The 16,747-nt window shown below is 36.6% G+C and overlaps 3 protein-coding genes across 4 annotated transcripts; 1 reads left to right on the forward strand and 2 right to left on the reverse strand.

The window, feature by feature from the left end:
• Positions 1 to 3,436: 3,436 nt before the first annotated feature.
• On the reverse strand, positions 3,437 to 5,048 carry LOC107741748 (induced myeloid leukemia cell differentiation protein Mcl-1 homolog). Its single transcript, XM_016554522.1, has 3 exons — positions 4,530 to 5,048; positions 4,058 to 4,308; positions 3,437 to 3,953 (listed from the first exon to the last, which is right to left on the reverse strand). Exons 1-3 carry the CDS (start codon positions 4,903 to 4,905, stop codon positions 3,837 to 3,839), a joined length of 744 nt encoding a protein of 247 aa, XP_016410008.1. The 5' UTR covers positions 4,906 to 5,048; the 3' UTR covers positions 3,437 to 3,836.
• Positions 5,049 to 5,715: 667 nt separating this feature from the next.
• Positions 5,716 to 11,791, reverse strand: LOC107741750 (alpha-endosulfine-like). Its single transcript, XM_016554525.1, has 3 exons — positions 11,608 to 11,791; positions 8,671 to 8,793; positions 5,716 to 8,518 (listed from the first exon to the last, which is right to left on the reverse strand). Exons 1-3 carry the CDS (start codon positions 11,662 to 11,664, stop codon positions 8,345 to 8,347), a joined length of 354 nt encoding a protein of 117 aa, XP_016410011.1. The 5' UTR covers positions 11,665 to 11,791; the 3' UTR covers positions 5,716 to 8,344.
• A 980-nt stretch (positions 11,792 to 12,771) lies between these two features.
• Positions 12,772 to 16,512, forward strand: LOC107741749 (HORMA domain-containing protein 1). 2 transcript variants are annotated; one of them, XM_016554523.1, is made up of 15 exons: positions 12,772 to 12,834; positions 12,965 to 13,015; positions 13,158 to 13,302; positions 13,384 to 13,444; positions 13,529 to 13,565; positions 13,709 to 13,729; positions 13,868 to 13,894; positions 14,031 to 14,098; positions 14,259 to 14,410; positions 14,892 to 15,049; positions 15,148 to 15,237; positions 15,343 to 15,394; positions 15,505 to 15,572; positions 15,809 to 15,889; positions 16,152 to 16,512. In XM_016554523.1, the coding sequence occupies exons 2-15, from the start codon at positions 12,983 to 12,985 to the stop codon at positions 16,236 to 16,238; spliced, it is 1,080 nt and encodes a 359-aa protein (XP_016410009.1). In that variant the 5' UTR covers positions 12,772 to 12,834; positions 12,965 to 12,982; the 3' UTR covers positions 16,239 to 16,512. The 2 variants fall into 2 exon arrangements, with proteins under 2 accessions (XP_016410009.1, XP_016410010.1); XM_016554524.1 differs by having other exon boundaries at positions 12,830 to 12,834; positions 12,978 to 13,015.
• The last annotated feature ends 235 nt before the right edge of the window (positions 16,513 to 16,747 follow it).

Consider the following 16,747-nt stretch of genomic DNA (forward strand, 5'->3'; position numbering starts at 1 on the left):
TTGACAGCTTTTTTCTAGCATCAAGTTGTCAAATGTGGAAATACTAATGAAATAAACTGTTTAAGCCCACTGAACCCCACTGAAAACTATTTCTACCGCCAGCATTGAGCACAAGTGTCATAAACCATGATACATACAATGTGTCTCAAATACATCTCTTCCTATAAGCCTATACAGGCTGTATTCTGAATTAAATAGGTTCTCTGGCAGATGTTCATAGACTGGACCATCACTGGAGTCCCACTGCCTTGCTCATGGTTCATGACATTTCCTTCTTTAACTGGCCTTTCCTTATCAAGGGTATGAGATACACACATGCAAAGTATTTAAGATATCTCCAGAATGTCAATGCATTATGAATTGCCATTCTACTATGGAGACATTTCCTGTGACCTCTTATAGGCCGTGGATGTCATTCACTAAGGAAGTGGACATTACCATGTAAGCCACTAACATTTGATTTCATTCAAAGCAATTTCAGCCAGAATTTTTTTTTAAAAACAATATAAGCTGCTGAGGTTTCTTTAAGCCTCATGTGATTTTAAAACTCTGGCCATTCAGCATTAAAAAGTGACTCACTGTACGAAAGCATAGAGGTCAGTAAAGTAAATCACGCAAACCGTGTGACAGTCATGATGTTAACAAACATGTTAACAACCATTACTTCCACCTTAGAAATCAAGCCAAACTGGCTACATCCAGCAGCTTCAGGCTAAAAGTACAGCAAACAAAGAGATTAAGAAATCAATTGACAAACTTCCTCTGTATAAGGATCAGAACATGATGACAAATACTGAGGTCATATTTACGTCATGCTTCCTGCTACACATTGAGCAGCTGGAAAGGAATTCATTTTTTGTGCTATTATTTGTTTCTCAGAATAAAATAATTTAAGACAGATTATAGGTGACAAAATAAAAATATATTTTGAGCCAGGATTACAGTCAAGATACTCAGTCGTACAGATAATCATAGACATCAGTGGCTGGTAGATTTGGTTAAATTCTCTTTATGGCAAAAGCTAGAAAGATGGCAAGGGGTTTGTATATGAAGTATTAATATGCTTGGGTCTTACAGTTGGTACAGTGTGATTCAACAACATGACTAAGCAAACAAAATCAACTCTTTGAAATAAGATACATGAATCCCCCCCCGAATGGTGTTCACATACATCAGTGAGTTTCTTTGTGACTCTGACAAACTTCCTAAAATATTTCGACAGCATAGTGCAACTTTTTCACAAGGCCGCAATAACAGTGAATGAGAGCATACACAGAAATTGTCAACTCTAACCATTTACACAAGTCTGCTATAATAACACGTAAGATGAAAAGCTAGAAAACCTTTGAAGCTACAAATGATTAGCTAAATAAAAGCACATACAGTTTGTACTTTACCTAGCCACACATTTAATGGTGGTGAGGGATTAATTAACTAAGAATATTAAAACCAGGTTTAATTTGCAGTTTAGAAAACAGTATTCACAGAAAAAGATCAATGACCATGACTCCTCAAACTTCTCAGTGTATCCAAAAGCCTATCCAAATCTGCAGGTAATGAAAACATTTAGTAGCCTTGTGGTTAGCCATCATAGTCCTAAGCTTAGGACTCAAAAAACAGAACCACCATAAGCTTTTAGATAAACGCTTTAAAGCTTACTTAAAGCTAAAGCCAGCACCTGAAATCATATGTGGATACATGTGCACTATATCACAAAAGAATATTTCTGAAAAAGTGAAATCGTGAAAATGTGAAAAGTGTCATAAACCATGATACATACAATGTGTCTCAAATACATCTCTTCCTATAAGCCTATACAGGCTGTATTCTGAATTAAATAGGTTCTCTGGCAGATGTTCATAGACTGGACCATCACTGGAGTCCCACTGCCTTGCTCATGGTTCATGACATTTCCTTCTTTAACTGGCCTTTCCTTATCAAGGGTATGAGATACACACATGCAAAGTATTTAAGATATCTCCAGAATGTCAATGCATTATGAATTGCCATTCTACTATGGAGACATTTCCTGTGACCTCTTATAGGCCGTGGATGTCATTCACTAAGGAAGTGGACATTACCATGTAAGCCACTAACATTTGATTTCATTCAAAGCAATTTCAGCCAGAATTTTTTTTTAAAAACAATATAAGCTGCTGAGGTTTCTTTAAGCCTCATGTGATTTTAAAACTCTGGCCATTCAGCATTAAAAAGTGACTCACTGTACGAAAGCATAGAGGTCAGTAAAGTAAATCACGCAAACCGTGTGACAGTCATGATGTTAACAAACATGTTAACAACCATTACTTCCACCTTAGAAATCAAGCCAAACTGGCTACATCCAGCAGCTTCAGGCTAAAAGTACAGCAAACAAAGAGATTAAGAAATCAATTGACAAACTTCCTCTGTATAAGGATCAGAACACAATGACAAATACTGAGGTCATATTTACGTCATGCTTCCTGCTACACATTGAGCAGCTGGAAAGGAATTCATTTTTTGTGCTATTATTTGTTTCTCAGAATAAAATAATTTAAGACAGATTATAGGTGACAAAATAAAAATATATTTTGAGCCAGGATTACAGTCAAGATACTCAGTCGTACAGATAATCATAGACATCAGTGGCTGGTAGATTTGGTTAAATTCTCTTTATGGCAAAAGCTAGAAAGATGGCAAGGGGTTTGTATATGAAGTATTAATATGCTTGGGTCTTACAGTTGGTACAGTGTGATTCAACAACATGACTAAGCAAACAAAATCAACTCTTTGAAATAAGATACATGAATCCCCCCCCGAATGGTGTTCACATACATCAGTGAGTTTCTTTGTGACTCTGACAAACTTCCTAAAATATTTCGACAGCATAGTGCAACTTTTTCACAAGGCCGCAATAACAGTGAATGAGAGCATACACAGAAATTGTCAACTCTAACCATTTACACAAGTCTGCTATAATAACACGTAAGATGAAAAGCTAGAAAACCTTTGAAGCTACAAATGATTAGCTAAATAAAAGCACATACAGTTTGTACTTTACCTAGCCACACATTTAATGGTGGTGAGGGATTAATTAACTAAGAATATTAAAACCAGGTTTAATTTGCAGTTTAGAAAACAGTATTCACAGAAAAAGATCAATGACCATGACTCCTCAAACTTCTCAGTGTATCCAAAAGCCTATCCAAATCTGCAGGTAATGAAAACATTTAGTAGCCTTGTGGTTAGCCATCATAGTCCTAAGCTTAGGACTCAAAAAACAGAACCACCATAAGCTTTTAGATAAACGCTTTAAAGCTTACTTAAAGCTAAAGCCAGCACCTGAAATCATATGTGGATACATGTGCACTATATCACAAAAGAATATTTCTGAAAAAGTGAAATCGTGAAAATGTGAAAGGGTTGTACCAAAATGGCTAATTACACAATTTCTTAAAAATCGGTTGCACCAAATAGTTGTGACTTTTAATGTATGGCTTTTTCAAAATTCCCAATTTAGCCAAGTATATCTCTAGCATACAGAACACTGCTGGACATGTAATGACAATTTAACATGTGATTGTGTAAACTGCACACAAAAACTGGCATTGAAAGTTTTACCTGCACATCAACAATTGAGATCTGAACATTTTACATTTTAATTTTTAATAAAAAAATAGTTTTTGATTTGAACTAGTTTTTATATACACTTGACATCCAAAAAAGACAAAATATTGAAAACAAAAAGCAAACTGATTTCTCTTAGATGTTTCAAAGAAAAAAAAAAGAAAAAGAAAAAAAAAGTTAACTTGGGGTCCTTTTTGTTTTTCAATATCTGTCACAAAGTCCATTTGGATTCACCGTATCAAATAAGCAAGAGCAGCTCCGAATGTTGCCACACCACCAATGGCCATCAATGTGTTTCTCATAGCTGCCTCTGTATCCGGGACATGAAAAAATGCCACAAAGCCATCCTAAGGAGAAAAATATACATACACCAGGTGAGTACAGGTTACAAACCAAGGAAAACTCAAAATAAGAGCATATGCAGTCCTGTCATGGGGGAATAAAAACTCACCCATGCTTTGTTTTTGAGCAGCCAGTCCCGTTGGTCTGTGAGAAGATAGGAAGAGATCTCTTCCCCCACCAGACTCACACACTTGCTAAGTCCTCTATCATTTTGATGCTTGCATACCAGTGCCCCAAAAGTCAGCAGGCTGCAAATGCGCCCCCAGTTTGTGATGCCATCGCTGAAGAGTTCTGTTGCCACAGTCTTGACAAAACTCACATCTTCTCCTTTCTGCTCCAGATTCAGCCGTGCAATCATACCTGAAAGAGTGAAATGTTAAAGGCCACTGCTGACTCATAAATGTAGCAATACATGGCATGAAGTGGCGCAACCTGCCAGGCCAGGTGTGTTGAGGGTGAGGCTGCCATAAGACTCTTTAACAATATTTGCCCTGCTCTTATCAACCCATAAACATTATGAAACAAAGCGAAATGAAAGCCGTAGAGCGCTACTTGCTAAAAGGAAGTACTTGTGAAATTACCTTTGTAAGCCAGTTCGTGCTTCACCGCGAGACTGTCCACAACCCGCTTCATCGTAGACAGAACCTGGTTTTTTCCACTTTTAGAATGAGGGAGTCCTGTAAAGCTTTTTAAGAAAGCGTCAATAATCTCTCGCGTGTCCATTTCCAGGGCGGCGTAGATGGAGGTGTAATCATCTATTTCCTCGCAGTCCGTCTCAGGCGAGGATGGTACCGAGCCCTGGAGACCGTTCCCTGTGAACTGGTTCTGGGCTTTCAGTTCTGGCATTACAAGTGGCTTGCGACCAAACCCGCTCGAGCTGTTGTTGACGTTAAGAGCTGCTATTCCAATGCATGGCCAAAAGCCGCTGTCGTTTGAAACTTTACTCCCAGGGAACATTTTCGCTAATTCACATTAATGCTTTTAATCCAATTTATCGACGATGTAATTTATTTGGTAGGAAACGACGTCCTTCGAAATTGAAACTACACTCAAATCTACTACATTTTACTTTTGCAAGGCGGAAGCGTTTGGGAGAAGCTTACACTGTTTATATATATATATGCATAGAGGCGGGACTTTTTGTCTGTTGACCAATCATTGACGAAACACGTACTGAACGCAGCTGCGCTTTCGAAACGTTAGATACAACTGGTTCTGCACGTTAAATGCGCCCCACATTCGTGTAAAGCCCCCAAATCTGTCACAATAATAATATGTTTACATTCTCTTCGTAAAACGGCACCGGGTTTGCATCAGCAGAGGCAATAATAGGCTATTTAAAATCATTTGATGTCAAAATGTTTCACAGCTAGGTATTTGGTAGGATTAACGACCATAGTTTATGAACGACCAGAGATCTTCATGAAAACAAGATCTGTATTCTTATGTTTGGGTTTGAAAATTCCACCCTACGTTTTTCTTTTCTTGGTCCGCTTTCAGCTTTTCAAAGAGTGGCGCGCTCCCTCTAGTGAGAAATAGTTGTAGAACAGAAAAGCAAAGCAGCCAACGTTTCAGATTTCTCAAGGATAAGTTTGAATTTTTCGAAGAGCCCCATTTAATTTTGCAAACAAGATAGAAATGAGCACACTGGCAACTAGTAGACACGATTTACTTGCACTATAATAGAAATAAGTTTTTAATATCACAAAAGTACACATATGGACGTTTACATTTCGTTAAAAAAATTTAAAAAGTAACACTCAGTGGTTTTGTTATTAATGTAAAACTTTATTTGAAGTTCAGACATAGCTCCAGTATTAATTTTAAACATCTATCTTTACTGCGTGATCCGCCATCCTTCCATGTAAATATAATTGTACGAGACCAGATGACTCTGGAAAGTTCTGGAATCCACTTTCAAACACAAAGTAATTCAAGCAAAACATCTGAAACAATACAGAAGATATAAATGGGGCACAAAAAATTAAATAATTAAACATTAAAAGCTCCATAAAGTATGCAAGGAATACATCTTTGTGTGTCTAATAGAGAGCGCCTTAAATTGTAGATTTAGAGTTAATATGTAGTTACCATGAATATCACATTGCAGTGTATAGTGGAAAGGTTTTCAGTTCAGATTTGTCTGAATTTACTCCAGCCAATCAAAAAGCTGTCTTTAATTACAATACAAGCATTCTAATCCCCAATATTTACATTTCTCACACTAGAATTGATGATATTCTTGTCAATATGTTGCATCAAAAAGCAGAGATTCAGACACACAATATTAACAAATAAAAGATAAAACACAAACTTGGTGTATATTGGAAAGACAACTGAGACAGATAATGCAAGACAAAATGCACAAATATGACACCAGATGCACAGTTTGACTATTTACAATTTGGCTGCAGCACAAAATAAGATTATCTCCTAGCATTGTGCAATAATGCATTCCTCAAAGGAAACATTGTACATCCACACATACCATCAAGTGGCAAAAACTAAGTGCAAGACCATCATATTTCCCTGATGTATTGCCAACTGCCACCAGCACCTCAACCATACATGAAAAAACACATTCAATGCCTTACATGTAATTCACCTTTTAGTGAGATTTACATAGTGATAGTACAGTATTTATTTATTTTTTACCATTAATATACATGTTTTTGTTAACTTCACATGGCTAAACACATTTTCTTTTAAATCTTCAGGCCACATGTAGGCGAGTATGTGGTTTTAGAAGGGGCAACTTGATTAGACTATGCAAATCCTGATTTAGACACCTGGACTGACTGCCTAGGTTGAGTCTAGATTTGCTCTGTAAAGTATCTATCCTCATACTAGGACTCTGTAAGGAGTGTACAAAGTCTTACAGCCTGGAATAAATTAGCTGTTAAGATCCACTACAAAGTTTCCAATGATTTACAACAGCCCTGCACAGACTTCTTTAGACTCTGAAGAAGCTACAGAGGATAATCGATTCATGCCCTCTGAAGAAGGACACTTTGCTAAATGATGAGAAAATTGAGGAAACAAATGGGTTACAGGATATAATATTCCCTAAAGTCATTTGTATAACTGCAGTTGGTTTGAAACCCGATAATAAGCTGCATGTCAAAGCAATCTATGGGCAATGTTTTCCAATACTTTTTATATGTTTAAACATGTAACTTTGTCCAAATTTAAGTAGAGAATTTTACTGTTTAGATCTGAAATATTTTACAAATATTGAACCAAAGGTGCTGCTTAATTCTGCAAATTTCCTTCAGCATCTCATTCCTCAAAACACAAAGATATTTAAGATCAAATCGACTAATTTGGTTAAGATGGACAAGATGATTACATCGTCATTATCTGAGATGATCAAAGAGGTCATGTGCATCACATTACATTACATATGCGTCAAAATATCACAAAATATCGCACATTAATCCCATTAACAAACACTGCTGTTAGTGTACATAAAAGCTGAATGACTCCAGATGCCCTAATGATTTAACACATATAGCCACTACATTCTATGAACATACTTTATCTTTTAACGCATGCTTTGTGCGATGACAAGATCATTTTCTTAAGCCCCTTTCATTATCATGCCACATTCAAAGACCATTTCTGCTCTTGGCTATTATCAGTGAATTACAACATTCTCTGTTTACACCCAAAAGATGCGATTACAATAATCTAATCAGCCTGATTGGAACCGCTTGCTCAGATCCTACCATGGAAGGTGAAGGCTGAGAATAGTAAAACAATCCAGTCATAAGCAGCCGTTATTTGGTTCAACTGAGCCATATTTAGAGAGTGAGAGGCAGAAGAGCGGATGAAGGCTACACAGCTGCCAGCCACTCTTTACCAAAATTGCTCTGACCATTTGTTCCCTGACTTTTTCAAAGAAATTCTCATAAAACATTAATTCATTTGTCATTATGAATGAAAAAGAGGGCTGCCAATGTACATCTGGGGCCAATGGCTGTCAAGTATTATCTATATAGAAAACAATGCCTTTTAAAACAATCTTAAATCATTTTCAAATTATTTGACACTTTTAAAAGCATCTTTTGAACAGCATTTTATGAAGTCTTCAGGGTTTTGTTCATAATATCACTGATGTACAGGGTACACAGAGTAAAGTGCATCATGCTCCACCGGGGCCTGAAGTACAGAGGGTTTAGTTTATTCCTACTCTATGTGGGACACTGAAAAGGGTAACAGAGCTGGGTTGGTTAGACCTACTGAAGTGAAACGAAAATGACAGCAAAACTCTACACCCAAATGAAAACAAATACAACCAAATAAATTGATAACCAGTCTGATGAAGCTGGTCTGGCGGGGCTGGGGAGATTTTGGAAGTTTGGTAAGAGGGTTTATTCAAAACCTATGGGTGACGTTAGCCAGCCAGTTTACTTGTTACCAATGAGGACTTTCTCTGCGGAAGGTCTTGAGGGGTTGGAATGTGATCCCCGGTGACGATGTTCTTGTCCGGACCGGTAGCGGCAGGCAACTGTTTGTTCTTCATCTTTGCCTTGGCCATGTTGTAATCTCCTGAGTCAAAATACTTTTGCTGGAGACAAAAAATGCATTGAAATTTGATGAAATAATAAAAAGGTCATGTTTGTTTTGGCTATATTGCAAACACCTGGAATGTCAAAAATCTGTATGAATGAATGCCTTTAAAAACATGCTTTTTTTAGTTGTTGAAATGTTTAAACTTACCCCTTTCTGCAGTCTCTTCATCAGGAAGTCAGAGCCACCTGGCTTTTGACCCAAGCTGGGATACTTTGCTTTTAATTTGGCCTCCTCTGTCCGCACTGGGTTTGAGTTTGTGTCCTGGGATTCCTGAAAAACATTTATTGCGATGTGTAGTTATTAGATATTAGTATAAATGCTTTAAAAAGTCTTAGTGTAAAATTATTATATGCACACTGCTGTTCAAAAGTTTGGGGATAGTATGTTTTTTTTAATATTTCTGAAAGAAGTCTCTTATGCTCATTAAAGCTGTATTTATTTGTTCACAAATACAGTATACACTATTTTTGTGAAATATTATTACAACTTAAAATAACACTTTTCTATTCCAATATATTTTAAAATGTATTCTTGTGATGTTAAAGCTGAATTTTCAGCAGCCATTACTCCAGTCTTCAGTGTCACATGATCTTTCAAAAAACATTCTAACATGTTAATTTGGAGCTCAAGAAACATTAATTATCATCTATGTTAAAAACAGTTGTGCTGCTTATTTTTGTAGAAAAAAACCATGATACATTTGAGATACATTTCAGGATTCTTTGATGAATGGAAATGTCAAAATAACAGCATTTATTTGAAATAGATTTTTTGTAACAATGTAAAAGTGTTTACTGTCACTTGATCAGTTACTGCATCCTTGCCATTTAAAAGTATTTTTTAAAGAGGTATGAGATGATTTTGAATTAGTTTATGTAAACAATCTTTATAAAACAGAAAAAGTAGTTTGCTTTCATTTAGTCTTACTACCATGACTATAAATTTATTTATAAATTTATTCACTTTTTAACACCATGCCAGCATCAAGGCTATTTTCATGGCGATCTCTGAATAAATTATACAAGGTATACAATTAACAAAAGGTTATAAAAGAAATCGCAGATGTACACTAGACAAAAATTCTAAAATACATTCAGGTGATACATTTTTAAATATGCTAAATCAGTTAGACACACCTCTGAATAAAACCGTTTTCTATTTACATTAAAACCATTACAATCCAATAAAATATGTTTCACAGTCATTTTAGTTTGACAAGTAAGGCATGATGGTGGTTCTTCACCTTTAAATAAATATCCACTATATAGAGGAAGAAGGAACAAACTAATAATCAACACTCAGCTAATAAATCTCACACCCACAATATAATAACACAACAATAAAACAAAACCCCTTTCATCATGTTATTGTTCCTCCAGTAATTCCCAAAAGGTGTGACCATTAATCACATTTCAGGGCAAGGTACAGCAAGACTGTTTAGCTTGGCATTAAATTCCCAGGTGTTTTCTGACTTCACTTTTCGATATGGAAACTAAATTTAGTTTCAATCTGAATGTCTGGAAATTCTGTCATTCGAGTTTAGACTATTTGTAAACATCTTCACATTTCTGTCTTGTGGTGTAAAATGAGATCATTGTTTTGAACAGTAAAACAGCCAAATTGGTCTTCAGGTCTTGCATAGGGCAGCAAAACATAGCAAGATTACAGAAGGTTACAGAAAGACAAATATTTGAGGACCTCAGTAGTTTGGTTGCATTTTGAATCATCCTCCGTTTTGCCCTAAGCTGAGGAATCATGTGGGCGTGTGTTTAGACTGAGGCCTGGATAATTGTAAACAACAAAAGCAGCCTTTAGAGAAGACTAATGATACAGACTGCAGTATAGATGTTTAAGCATGCCTCCATTATGACTGCATGACTTAAGATAAAGACCATTTTTGCAAATGACTAGACCGTGTGTCAGGTGGGGCAGATCTTTCATTCTTGTTATGCTGGCTAAAATACACATACATTTGCATGCAATTTTAGCAGAAAGCAGACTGCAGAAAAACAGGTTTGTAAATCATCTTGACACAGTAACTAATTGTACATGCTACACCCTATGAGTCTCTGTGAGTCAAAATCCATTCATAAAACAGCATTTTAAAACACAAACGCGGAATCTTAACAGTTTCCTATTTTTTAGAGTTTATTCAACTCTACAAGGACCCAGGAGATAGCATTTAATATTTTTCCCCCCATGATATTGATCAAAGGTTTTTGATCGGGTCTAGGGAACAAAAAAGTTCTTCTAAAAGGTTAAAACTGCAGTTTATCATGATTATATATTTTTTCCTCCACTGACAGCAATTTCCACACACAGTTAGGCATTAATAAACACAACAGACCTGAAGAAGAAACATACTCTTCTAATAAAGTCTAATATGCTGATTCACTAGAATCTATAACAAGTAATTTATGAGCTGCTATATTCAGCACCACCTGGAAAAAGCGCAAATAAGGCTATTATGTTCCCCTCAGTCAAAACTACTCTTAAAAACTGCAAGTACTTGGGAGTTGTGGTCGTGTCCTGAATCTCATTTTCTCATGTATGCATGCCATTTTAGCACAAAATTGTCAATAAACGCTGTGTTTTCTATGAAGGTCTTCTGATTTTTAAATAAACTGAACATGGCTCGTTCAAATAAATAAAGATTAGAACCTGGTTATCATAGTTGGGCTTGACAACATTTTGCGGAAACGAAAAATGGGCGCCCCAGTTATTTTCGTTCATACAACCCAACGGACACCATCAGGTTAAAGTAGGCGTGACAAAAGCTAAAGTGACAGAATGAACCAATCAAACACTGTTATTTCGTGACGTCTAGGCTCCCTGACCAATCAAAAGGAGGCTCATGCTTGTGAAACGCTCGTCTATCACCTTGTTCAACTCATGCAGGTGACAGCTCAGAAATCAAATTGCAAAGAGTCAGAGACATTTCTGTGTTAAAGGTGTCAATGAGCAAGAAGCAAGCAGCCATTTTATTATAACAGTATTTAGGCGTAATGACATTATAGTGGATGAAACTGACAGACACCACAAGAGACTGCACCGAGCGAGGCGCAGCCCGAGTCTAATCCCCACCTGAGTCTCGTCCATCTGCTCCGAATGTGTCTCCGTGTCCTGGTTATCTGATGACATGGCTGCTCGGCGTTTGCTGACCAATTAATAAACGTGTTTGAGTGTAAATTTCGCTGTCTATTCGTACCCGATCTGGTCCACCCACGGTGTTCAGTATCAAAATGGCGTTTGCTGCAGTGACGTCATTTTGGAGGACGGTCACGCAGCGGAAGAGCCAATAGGAATCTGGATTGATGTTTGAGAGACAGGAGAATCAGCCCGTAGATTTCCAATAGTCTCATCAAAATAAAAAAGTAACCAATGGTAGGCTACAATGCCTTTGCGAGCTCACACAATAATAAACATTATGGGGCCATTTAAACTGTTAAATGGTATTAAAATCTTCAGGAGACGTTGATAAAAATTCTCAGTAAATGACAGGTTTTAATATGGATCATGCCTGAGACAATACTGTTATATAGGAGAGACCTTTTAATTAATATTTTTGAAATAATAATTATAAGGCCTAGGCCTAAATTGACTCCATTTACAATTCATCAGTCATGCAGTGACGTTTAAATAAGTAAATCTGCAATCCCCTACTCCAAATGTATTATATTTTCCCACTGTGTTCAAGGCTGGCATACCTTAGGCAAGAATGGCATTTATATAGATCAGTGCATTTAGTAAATTTAACAATGCGCTGATGATAAAAAATACTGTATTTTTAAAAAATGTTTTGTGTCCATTTCTAAGATTTTAGTTTTTTTTAAATGCGTTCTTGTCACAAACAGTCAAACTTTATAACAATTGTTATGTCAATACACAAAAACAATTGACAAAAAAAAAAGAAAAGAAAAATAAACGGTACCCGATGTGATGCTTTTCTATATTCAAAATGGCATAATTTTATTTTTGTATTAACTTTTCATAAGCCCATGTGTGCTTGTTTATATGGTACTTACACATAATTAGACAAGAAATAAAAGAGAAGTCACGTTTTGTTGTTATCCTACTGTTAACATTTCGACACTCGACTGACAGCGCTCTTCTTATCGGCATGACGTCACGTAGGAGTTGATGGCGAGACTCGCGTACTCGATCGGTGGATAGCGCGCGAGCGCGAGAGTGACGGTTAAAAGTCGGTTGAGACGGACCAACGTAATTATCGCTTATTAGTATATTTGCCATTATTTTACAATTTAACCGTCTGTCCGAATCACTGAAGATTTTTACTGTCAACTTTATCTGGTAAGAGAATTATATTCTTTACATATTTATGTGCTTTTGAGTGACTGAAAATCTGCCGCATTTGTTTAAATACCAAAGGCAGTAACGTTAACTGAAAATCGCTCATTATATTTGCTGATGCTAATTTTAGGGGTTTGTTACAGTCATCATGGCTTGTGAACAGAAATTGCGCCCTGTTCAGGTAAAGATTTGTTTTTTCACATCTAACGTTAGCACAATACCACGTGTGACGTTAATTTACCTTTAGCTTTTGCCAGCCTGTCCATTAGCTGTACATTTAACAGTATGTTTCTTACTGAATGTGTTTTTTATGTGTTTTTCAGCGCTGTCAGATGCTGCCTGATGTGGTGTCCACCGAACAACAGTCACTGGTGCTTGTGAAGAAACTTTTAGCCATTGCGGTCTCAAGCATCACTTACCTCAGAGGTCTTTTCCCAGAAAAGGCCTATGGACACAAATATGTTGGAGGTAAAAATGATACATCAGAGTGGTACAGGTAACAGAAATCCTGATCAACTTCATTTTTTTTTTCTTTCTTTCTTTTCACAGAGCTGAAAGTCCTAATACTGCGAGAGCATAGCTGTCCTGGTGCTCAGCAGATTGTGCAGTGGTAGTATTCCCTTAATAAAGTACATATACATCATTTGGAAGTATAATATGCTGCTTGGAGAGTATCTTACCTCTACTATTTCAGGTTGCAGGGATGTTTTGATGCACTTCAAAAAAGATTCGTAAGTCTGCTTTTGCCGTCTTCTGTATTTTTGTAGATTTTTTTTTATGGGTAATAACCAGTTTAGTAACCAGATATATACTGGTCATCACTCTCAGTAACCTTTGAACCTTTTGACCTTTTGCATCTGCTTTACTTTATCAGCTGCGCATGGTTCTTCTATCAGTGAGTATTAACTAATGGATTTGAAAACAAACAGTAATCAATTTAAAACTACACTTTGCATGCAGAACTACAATAGTTTATATGCTGTATCTTATAATAATATTTTTTTTTATTAAAATGTTACTTTTTTACTTGTAGATTTACTGTGATCCAGACAACCCACAGGTGACCAGACACCATACCTGAATGTTAATTACCGTTTTAATATAATACAATAATAATGAAATCAGTGCATGATGACCTTGTTTATTTAAGACTTTGAATTTCCATTTTTACTTTTCCGTTTTTGCTTTTGTTGTAGAAAGTGACCGAATGCTACCAGTTTAAAATCAAGTACACAGAGAACGGACCTCAGATGGACTTTGAGAGGTGGCCTATCTGTCTGAGCAGTTATCAAAATTAGCCCAAAATACATACCTTGTATTTGTATGGAATGTCCTAATAACATTTTTACAGCATTATTATTTACTACCATGTGTTTGCACATTGACTATATGAATGTTGCACAAATTATTGTCTGTGTTTCCAGCAAAAATGGGCAGATTGAGAGTAAAATGGCCTGTGACAACACCCAGAAATCCAGTGTGCTGCTGGTGCGCAAACTTTACGTGCTGATGCAACATCTCGGCCCGCTGCCTGACAACATCTGCCTCAACATGAAACTCTTCTACTATGATGAGGGTACATTTACGCTTGCTATGTGACACAGACCATTTCATTTATTGTGTTTTTTTTAGTATGTGATAAGTTATTGTGGTTAACTTAATATTTATTCAAGTTATTTAAAAAGCATTTGATACTTTGCAGATCTTCACAAAACATACAGATCAGAGATGCACAAACAAGGGCCTGTGGCTCAAATTTTGGTGCATGATGACCTTTAATTTGACCTGCCATATATCACAAGAGGAGGAAAAAATAGGAAAAAAATTCCCTTGAAACATATTTTTGTTTCTAATTTGTTTTTAACATTTTTCATTTTTACATTCCAATATAGAGAATATAAGTTAATTTGATTAAATAAAATGAATATGATACAGTTGGATATGATGCGGTATTTACTTATGTACAACAACCCTCAATATAATTTGGTTTTCAGCTTTTCATCGCAAAATGTTTGGTGACCTTTGGTATTTAGAGTCAGTGTATATTTGTGTTTCAGTGACCCCTCAGGAGTATCAGCCACCTGGCTTCAAGGACGATGACAACGAGACGCTGTTGTTCGAGAGGGAACCAGTAAATCTGACCATGGGAGAGGTGGTCACACCTTTTCATAGCCTCAGAATGAATGTCACCACTGAGCAAAAGAGACTTGAGACGGTGAGATAAAAAAGCTAGACATCTACTGATCTATCTAGAAGAAAATATAAGATCAATGATGTAAAGCAGTGATCAATGTCTTTCATGTGCGTGAACAGTTTGATGAGGAGGAGGTAGTATGTGTGAGTACAAAATGGTCTTTGAACATGTTTGAGGATGGAGTGATGTCTGAGACCTCGGTTCAGCAGGTGGGGTCTTTTTAATAATTAGCAGACATTTTCTCATTTCCTTTTCTGCCTTACCTTTACAAAATGTGAGGATTAATCTCAAAAGGTGGATGTTTTTGCTTGCAGGAGTGTACAACAAGGGAGAATGTCATCACTGATGCAGGCATTGAATACTCAGGTGAATATTAGACTCTGCTTTGCCAGTTTAATGAGATCAGAATGAATCTAAAATAAGGAAAATGCAACCAACTCCCAGCAACTGTTGCTCATGGTCTGTCACATTTACAGAAACTCAGGAAAACTCACAACAGGGTCACAGAAGTAGCAAGGAGGATCTTAATCTAACAAATGCAAAGGTAGCGCTACACAACTCACCACACACACAAGTAAATGACCAGTCTGCTTTAATGACCTGTGGATGAGAGGAATTTGTTTTAAAGGGGTCATATGATGCTATTTTAAAGATCATTATTTTGTGTATTTGGTGTAACAGAATATGTTGACATGCTTTAATGTTCAAAAAACACATTATTTTTGTGGGTCCTCTATGCCCCGCCTCTCTCAAACGCTTCGTTTTCGATGCATATTTTAGATGGACAGTCTGGTAAAGAAAACTGCTGACCTTAAGGTGGATGCAAGGAAGACCAGGAGCGGACGCATCTTTGACCCTCAGGTAAGAAATACACTGCCCATGGTCCATATCTGGATCTTGTCATGTTGGTTGGATTTTTATCACGTCTTTTGCCAGTATAATCAGTGGAATTTTGTGAACGGTTTTAAAATACAATGTGTCATTCTGATGACTCTATCATGCAATCCGAGCCAGGAAAAAATGTCAAGTAAACAAACGAGTCACGTAAAAACAGGTTTTTCAAGTGTTCTTGTTCTGATTAACTGAAATTTACCACAACTAAACACTTCCTCTGTTTCTGCAGATCTCTCAGTTAGAGTTCCCGCTAAGCCAAGATCCCCAGCCATCAGCCCCGAAGAGGCGCAAAGTCAGTGTACCTAAAGAACATTGACTTGTACACTCACAGTATTTCTAATACAGTCACACGGCAAACATGCTGTTTATTTGTTTTTTGTTTTTTTGGATCAATTTAGTTGCAGAAATGCATTGTTAACAAGTTTTATGGTTCAAGGGAATGTGATAACATGAGGAGTGCACAAATGAATTTTGTATTTTGTTATTTATGTTAGTTTTCTATCAGATCAATTTGAAATAGTCATATTTTGCTTTCAGTGCCAGGAAATGTTAGTAGCATTGCAAGATTTAGTCACTACAGCTACAGTACCGCGTGCAGATGTAATGAGTCCACTAGATGGCAGAATGCACTGTGCCTGAGTTTTTGTATTAAAACAGTGATTCCAATAAAATAACGTGCAGTTTTCTGTAGTAAAACAGACAGTTTTATGGATGTGCTTGAACCTGAGTGATATAATTTAATGAATAATGAGTTTTAGAGTTTATGTCTAGAGAAGTGCAGATATTAGACTACAGATATTTGAACAGAAAACTAGATTTGGCTTT

The sequence above is a fragment of the Sinocyclocheilus rhinocerous genome, unplaced genomic scaffold (genome assembly GCF_001515625.1).
Source record: "Sinocyclocheilus rhinocerous isolate Xijiao unplaced genomic scaffold, SAMN03320098_v1.1 scaffold616, whole genome shotgun sequence".
Lineage (NCBI taxonomy): Eukaryota > Metazoa > Chordata > Actinopteri > Cypriniformes > Cyprinidae > Sinocyclocheilus > Sinocyclocheilus rhinocerous.

Coding starts and splice junctions, on each gene's coding strand:
- LOC107741748 (XM_016554522.1), bottom strand. CDS start 4,905: ATGTTCCCTGGGAGTAAAGTTTCAAACGACAGCGGCTTTTGGCCATGC. Junction 4,309..4,529: donor GCACGAACTGGCTTACAAAG/GTAATTTCACAA, acceptor TCACTCTTTCAG/GTATGATTGCACGGCTGAAT. Junction 3,954..4,057: donor TGCTCAAAAACAAAGCATGG/GTGAGTTTTTAT, acceptor TTTTCTCCTTAG/GATGGCTTTGTGGCATTTTT.
- LOC107741750 (XM_016554525.1), bottom strand. CDS start 11,664: ATGTCATCAGATAACCAGGACACGGAGACACATTCGGAGCAGATGGAC. Junction 8,794..11,607: donor AGCAGATGGACGAGACTCAG/GTGGGGATTAGA, acceptor AATGTTTTTCAG/GAATCCCAGGACACAAACTC. Junction 8,519..8,670: donor TGAAGAGACTGCAGAAAGGG/GTAAGTTTAAAC, acceptor TTTTGTCTCCAG/CAAAAGTATTTTGACTCAGG.
- LOC107741749 (XM_016554523.1), top strand. CDS start 12,983: ATGGCTTGTGAACAGAAATTGCGCCCTGTTCAG. Junction 14,411..14,891: donor ACTCTTCTACTATGATGAGG/GTACATTTACGC, acceptor TTTGTGTTTCAG/TGACCCCTCAGGAGTATCAG. Junction 15,890..16,151: donor GACGCATCTTTGACCCTCAG/GTAAGAAATACA, acceptor CTGTTTCTGCAG/ATCTCTCAGTTAGAGTTCCC.